Raw genomic sequence first — 7,521 nt, forward strand, 5'->3', positions numbered from 1 at the left:
GCTGTGATGTAGCTGTGACCCAGTAATGGAAGAACACGTAGAGATTTCCCTCCACCCCCTCACTGTGATTCTCTGCTGTCCCGAAAACTTGAGCTGTCTTGTAAATGTCCTGACATGCTTTGCCTTTGAAATCGTTCAGGAAATGGTCACTTTAATTTCTTTGCTCTGATGAGTTTTCCTCTGATTTGTATGCTGGTATCTTTCTAGCTGTGGCTCCTCGGGCAGAACTGCTGAGAAAACTAGCATGAACTTCAAGTCTGACCAAGTGAAAGTCAAGCAAGAACCAGGTACAGAGGAAGAGATATGCAGTTTCTCAGGAACAGTAAAGCAGGAAAAAACAGAGGATGGCAGAAGGAGTGCTTGCATGGTAAAGTTAGTTTGTGCAACAGTACGTTCTGGTTTTCCTAGCAGCATGTTTAAGAATTTGGAAATGATAAAGTAATTTTACTCTTAAGCTTCATACTCTGTTAGCAGCCCTGAAGACTGGGAGGTGTTTCTCTCTCTGGCAGTATGGCTGAACTTGAGGTGTGGGCCCATTCCAGTGCTGAGCTGTCTGGTTTTGTAGTACTGCGAAGGCAGCTAATTGCTGGGGGTTGTGACATAGGTGCCAATAAGCTGGCAACGGGACTTGGACAGTAGCTTGCTGGTTTGTGTTGAACAAATAAACATGAAATGGTGTCAGATGTTTCCCTTCCCAATTTGGACAGGACTTGACCTAGTGATGTGGATGCAAAACACACCAGTCCTAGTCAGTTTTATGCGTTACGATAAGGTAGTTGCATGTTCAAAGCAGTCCCGTAGAAAACAGAACTTAATCTCAGTTTGGTCCATGTTGAGGACTTTATTATATTCTTTAGCTATTAAAATGAAGTATCCCCAGCAGTATAGTGTGTTTGCTGCTTTTAATCCCTAACTAATAAAAGCTGTAAGTCACCCATTGTAGGTACTTCCTGAACGTTCGTACGTATGTAATTACATTGAGAAATCTTCCAGTCAGTCAGAAGTTCTTATGCCAGAGCATAAATAAAGTATTTATGCAAATGAGTATTTTTCAGTGTTTCCCAGTTATGCTTCATTTCATAGGATTGTGTACTGGGAGCAGGGTGATGGATTTGAGGATTTTTCCTAGTGACAGCGAAGGTATATCTTTAACAATTTGTCACTGTGTTTGGCTTGAAAGTTTGTTTATCGTGTCATATATCAATAGAAATGAGTCTGTTCTTGAAAGGATGGACTTAAGAAAAGGTAGTTTTCAATATTGTATGCAACTCGGGTCTCCACAGTGATTTGCCACATATTTTGGGAAATGAGTATAGTACCTCTAAAGGGTGGGTGGCTCTTGACTTCCAACATATGAAGAAAGATGCCCATGTAAAGTTGACTCTCTCTGATTTTCATGTGCTGCTTTCATTTCAGCTTAGCAGTCCTGAGAGCAGCTTGACACCACCACTATCCACTAACTTGCATCTGGAGAGTGAATTAGAAGCATTAGGAAGTCTTGAAAATCATGTAAAAACTGAACCAACAGATTTAAGTGAAAGTTGCAAACAGTCCGGACACAGCCTGGTGAATGGGAAGTCCCCAGTGCGGAGTCTAATGCACCGGTCCGCTAGGATTGGGGAAGGCAATAACAAAGACGATGATCCAAACGAGGACTGGTGCGCTGTGTGCCAAAATGGAGGGGATCTGTTGTGTTGTGAAAAGTGTCCAAAAGTGTTTCACCTGACTTGCCACGTCCCGACACTCCTCAGCTTTCCAAGGTACCAGAAACAGTGTAATGGTTCCTGAGAACAGCTCTGTAGTCTTGTTCATATGGTAGATCTTAACACACTACCAAAACTGGTGTTTCATCCTCAACATCAGCTAGTTCTGGACAATTTCTTCTCATCAAAAATACCTGGTGGGTCAAAGGCCTGCCTGAATTGTTTTGCATGTAATTGGTCAGGGTTTATCTGATAAACTTACGGTCTCTCAAAGTGTGATTCTGTTTTGTAAAGTTCATTTTACAAGTCATAATGAGAAAGGTGTTGTAAAGTATTATAACGTACTTGGGAGAGGAATATGAGGGCAGGAAAAATGGCCTTGATTGGCAGAATTATCTTGAGCATTAGGGGTTATTCCTTGTTTTTGGATATCCAAGTCTTCACTAAAATACAATGTGAATCTGTAAGCACTAATGAAAAAAAATAATCTTTGTAGTCATCAATGATGAGACTTTGTCCCTGGATATCTGGAATAATTGTGTCTATTTCTGTTTAGTGGAGAGTGGATATGTACATTCTGCAGAGATCTGAGCAAACCAGAAGTAGAATATGATTGTGACAACTCGCAGCACAGCAAGAAAGGGAAAACAGCTCAAGGCCTGAGTCCTGTGGACCAAAGGGTAGGTCTCAAATCCATAGCAATCTGTTTACTAGAGAAAAGTGCTTTCTCACATTAGCTATCCCTCACTGTTTCTTTAAGATGTTTTTGCTGTGGCTGCATCAGATTAAATATAGTTGTGGCTTTTGCAAAAATCCCAAAATGAGAAATGAGACTTTTCTTCTTGTCACCATGTATCCAGGTGTTGGTGACTATGTGGGAGCGCTCCCTTAGCTCAGGACTGTAATCCTCTAGCGGCTAAAGCTTGCATGTAAACACATATTCTGTATTTAAATGCATCCTTTGACAAGCACTAATCTTTTCAGTGTTCTTAATTAGAAGTTCCTTGCATTTAAGATTTGATACAGCTTTCATAAAAGTTATGCATGTTGGTGTGTCGAGCTCATGCTGCGAGAGGTGCTGGAAGTATTTAGTGTGTTCTTGTAGAAGGTGTAATGACCTTGACAGTCAGAATTATTTTTAGCTTTATCAATCAGCCCGTGCCTGGAGCGTTAGAGTATTATCAAATCAAATTCCTCCAAAGGCGTTACAAGGAAAGGAAAGAAAAATATTTCAACAGCAGGTTCATAGAAACACTATGGCTTTGGTTTCAAATAGTTTAATTTTGTCTTGTGGGGAAAAGAATAAAAGTCTCCAACTCAGTCCTTTCCTGTTACATGCAGCTACTGTTGGACAAAAGTGGCTGTAGTTTGTCTCTCTCTCTTTTTTTTTTTTTTTTTTTTTTTTTAATTTGACTGTATATTAGCATCCCTCTTCATGCTTGCCAAGCACTTGTTTAGGAAGAAGAAAGCAAAAAGGAAGTACGTTTCTGCTATGTGAACACTAAGGTGGTGTTTTACCCTCTCAACAACGCTCTCCTAAGAAGTTTACGTTTTGTAATTAAGTTGTAGGGATTGCATTTGAATTTTCTAGTACTAAGCTGCTAAAGTACAAATCTATTTAAAATAGAGATATATGAACTTCTGTGCTGAGGATAAATTAAGGATATTAATGTGAAGCTGTTTATTTCTTTGTAAGAAATGTGAACGTCTCCTGCTTTACCTGTATTGTCATGAGCTGAGCATTGAATTTCAAGAGCCAGTCCCAGCCTCGGTGAGTCTCCTGAAAAATAGTTTGTGATTTATTTTTGCCATAACATCTTTAAAAGTCTAGAGTTGAGTTCAGAAAGGAACTGACTGCTTTTACTTGAAGCACATCCCCCTTGATCAGTTCAAGAGTTCTGGCAGTCATCTGGCATTCCATGGTTCTGAGAGCGACAAGCTGATTCTGTAGCTTCTCCATGCAGAGGCTCTGCTCCCAGTCTCAAACAGAGATTTTAAAAATACTTCAAATTAGCAGTTGTTGAATTGGAAGAGGATGTCTCAGGATACCCCTGAAATTCAAAATCCTTTAGGAGAGCTTTTTTAGACAATCTTTTAATGAAAGGAGGAAAGAAACTGCTTTGAATCTTCTGTTTTCAGCTGTAAAAGAAGTAACTATAATGAAGAGCATCACTGTGCCATGATAGACTGCTATGATGGACAGTGAAGGTTAGAAAGAACTTCTTAAACAGCTTGAGGAAAGGAAACTGTTTTCACTTGCTGAATGTGCATACAGTGCATGATGAGATTAGCTGATTGATGTTTTGATAAGTGAAGAAATTCAACTGCTTTTGGGAACTATGTAGTCATTGTAGTGATTAAATCACTGTTTTTTACAGATACCAAACTACTATAAAATTATAAAGAAACCAATGGATTTATCTACGGTGAAAAAGAAACTGCAAAAGAAGCATTCCCAACACTACCAGACTCCTGAGGATTTTGTGGCAGATGTCCGGTTGATCTTCAAGAACTGTGAAAGGTTTAATGAAGTATGTTAACTTCCAATCTGTATACATTCCTTTTAGATTAAGATTTATTTCAACGTGGTTGTACAGGTTCTTCAATTAAAGGCTCTGCTTCCAGTCGTAACTTCTACTTATGGAGCAGATGCCGAATCAGACACTTAAAAAACAAACAAAAACCAAATGCAATTATAGAACTACCTCTCAGCTTTAGCTAAACGGGGAGATCAGGCTTTAACAGAGGGAGCTGTTGAAGCGCGGTCGCTGGTAAGGACATATGACTGAGGAGCAGGGTGACCTTATTCTGTACATCAGGCAGATTGTAGAAGTGCTTAGTAAGTGGGTAATGAAGACAATCAGGCAGTCCTTAAAACCGTCCAAAGCTATGCAGATAATGGTTCATGAGCACATCATGAAACACAGCAGACGTCTGTTGAGGAAAGAAACTTCCTCTACTGAGGAAAAGCCCCTTTCGGAGAATGTGCTGCTGTTTCTAGAACCTCACGTGGGCAGAGTCCTGAAAAGCCTTGTGTTCCTTGTGACTAGTTCTAGGCTTAGTGTTTTAGTTCATGGACTCTCACAAAAACCAGTTTTCAGTAGGTAACTTTTTTATGGAGTCATATTTTTGATGACTGAAATATTTGCACCTACACATGGAACATGATTTGGGTAGATAAATTACCTCAATGTTATTAAAAAATATTCTGGATATCAATATAATTGTGGTGGTGTGCTGAAACAGAGTATCGGCTGAGATAGGAGGGTATCCTCATTTCTGAAATGCCTTAAAGCAAGGATGACAAAAAGCCCCGGGGAGAAGGCGTCACAGGGAATGGCTTTCTTCTGACCTTAGAAATGTATAAAACAGCCAGTATTGTCCTGTAAAATGTAATCTGAGTTTTGCAATGTTTGGCCTGCATTTCTGGTTCTGTGAAGAAGTAAATTGAAGGAAGCACACACACCTATAATTAAAATCTCAACTGTTTCACAAGTACACTAGTAAAAATCAAGGTTAACAATGTAATGCTGTAAATGCTTACAAGCGTTTGGGCCTTTGACACCCCCGACTCCCTTATTTCTCTGTATTAGGTGGAGATTAATGAGCACTGTGGAAGAAGTTGCAATTCCTGTAGAGGAAAACGTGCTGCAGCTCTTAGGGACAAGAGTAAAACAAGAGAGCAAGGACTGATTGATGTGTTGTTTTTTGGTTTGGTTTTGCTGGTTTTGTTTTTTTGAAAAAAAAAGGTGTTTCAGGCTTGTCTTACTGTTTGAAATGCTGGCTCATGGCAAAAGATGAATCACTCTGAGCTCTTGTAATAGCATCATGTCTAGTGTCTCTAAGCCATATGCTTTTAAAAAATAGAAATCAAAGTGGGGTGAGACCCCCAAGAAACTAGTCTCATGGAGCACTTCTCTCTAAAGAAAAGTTGTGTGTTTTGTTGAAGGTTTGTTTACTTCATGTCACCCTCCTAAGACTGTTTTAAACCTGCTTCTGCTAAGTTTGAGAACTAAAGAGGTGTAGTCCATAACAAACTGTTTTGTTGTTATGGCTGTCTTTAGTCATCCAATCCTGTACAATCTCATAACTTTAGAAAGGATTATAATTTCATTTTTTTTGACTCTGGTATCCTTTTTAGATGATGAAAGTTGTTCAAGTTTATGCAGAAACACAAGAGATTAATTTGAAGGTAAGCGTTTCAGACCATGCACACTTGGTGAAGGGATGTGCATTTCCAACGGGTGAATATTCCTGTCTCTTTGTTCACAGGCTGATTCAGAAGTAGCGCAGGCAGGGAAGGCAGTTGCGTTATACTTTGAAGATAAACTTACAGAGATCTACCCAGACAGGACCTTCCAGCCTTTGCCTGAATTTGAGCAGGAAGAGGATGATGGTGAAATAACTGAGGACTCCGATGAAGATTTTATACAACCACGTAGAAAACGCCTAAAATCAGATGAGAGACCAGTGCATATAAAGTAATCTAATGATACGGACCTGAACTTATTGTAAAAACTGTTATTTAAGTGTTCCTGGAATATTATCATGCCTACGGTGGCCATCTTGAAGAAGCTGGTAGCTTTTTAAACAGTATTAGATTACAAAAACACTTGTACAGAAAAGCATTCTCATCAAAAGGGGAAAAAACCTGTATTGTAAATTTTTGGTGTTTTTTTTTTTCCTTGATTATTTGCTATATTCTTTCTTTTCCTGACGGAGGGGACACACTCATCCTGGTCTCACAGGTAGAGGTGGATGAACGTTGAAGAGAAGCAGGTTTGATACAGGATGTTCCCTGTACGACAGGACAGCGCAGTAAAATGCCCTGCAGGACTGGACCCTGTGGGTGCTGTGTCTGCGGCGCCCCCGAGACCCCTCTGTGTGTGAACTCCAGTGCGTGTTGGTCGTTGCTTTTATCATCTCATTTCAGCGGTATTGTGAATAATTGATCTTCTGTGTTGATCCGGTTATCTAAATTTGACTTTCTTTACTACATTTTATGTATAGCAAAAGGAAAAAAAAAAAAAATCATTAAACTGTTCTGAATTGGCGAGTGCAGGAGTGTGAGTTCTTGACAGGTGAAAGACTAATCCGGTGGCAGCGATCTCCTCTCAGCAGGGGAAGGTGTGTTTGTTACGGATCCTGTACCCAGAACACTTTAATGGTGCTCACGGCAGAATTGTCTGTCCCTGATCCCCCGAACGAGGCAGAATGTGATCTCCAGTGTTCATTGTCTCATTTTCTGTACTTAAAGTATAGACTGAAGAGGTAATAACTGATTGGGGTGTTTTTTCCAGTCTTCCTAAATATCAGTTTCTAATAGACCACTCGGCAAACAATAACCTATTAACTACCAAATGTGTAAAATTTCCTGTATTCACTTTGTCTTATTTGTAAATAGTGAATTGAGATTTCTTGCAGATCAGCAACATTTGCTGAACTGTTTTTAAGCTAATGTGTATTCTTATTAATTGTTCCTATCAAAAAAAGATTTGTAATATATGCTATTTCTAACATTACATTCATTTTGAGGTTCTGTCTTATTTTTATTAGAGTACTACTCAGAACTTTCTTCAGAAGCAGCTTATGAGCGAAATGTCTAGAAAGATTGGAGTAAATCTGGTGAGACTGGGTCACTTGTCCACCCATTGAACAAAGCACTTGCACAGACCCGGATTTGGCTTTGAGTGGTTTCTGGACAAATATTGTAAAGAGAACAGTTTCCCTCTGCAGCGCCTCCCCCCAGCCCCTCTGCTTAAAAACAGCTCATCACAAAGGCGTTGCGGTTTGAACAGCCGACAGAAATCAATACTAG

The 7,521-nt window shown here is 39.6% G+C and overlaps 1 protein-coding gene across 1 annotated transcript in view; it reads left to right on the forward strand.

Annotated features, from left to right (window-relative positions):
* TRIM33 (tripartite motif containing 33) overlaps nt 1-6,756 on the forward strand; it is a 28,207-nt gene extending 21,451 nt beyond the window's left edge. Inside the window, exons 14-20 of the mRNA XM_074163150.1 lie at nt 208-367; nt 1,417-1,760; nt 2,260-2,383; nt 3,400-3,474; nt 4,082-4,234; nt 5,845-5,895; nt 5,976-6,756. Of these exons, the coding sequence (XP_074019251.1) occupies nt 208-367; nt 1,417-1,760; nt 2,260-2,383; nt 3,400-3,474; nt 4,082-4,234; nt 5,845-5,895; nt 5,976-6,188 (1,120 nt within the window). The 3' untranslated portion in view covers nt 6,189-6,756. The remainder of the gene's footprint in view (nt 1-207; nt 368-1,416; nt 1,761-2,259; nt 2,384-3,399; nt 3,475-4,081; nt 4,235-5,844; nt 5,896-5,975) is intronic.
* Nucleotides 6,757-7,521: the final 765 nt, after the last annotated feature.

Source organism: Numenius arquata, chromosome 24 (genome assembly GCF_964106895.1).
Source record: "Numenius arquata chromosome 24, bNumArq3.hap1.1, whole genome shotgun sequence".
Lineage (NCBI taxonomy): Eukaryota > Metazoa > Chordata > Aves > Charadriiformes > Scolopacidae > Numenius > Numenius arquata.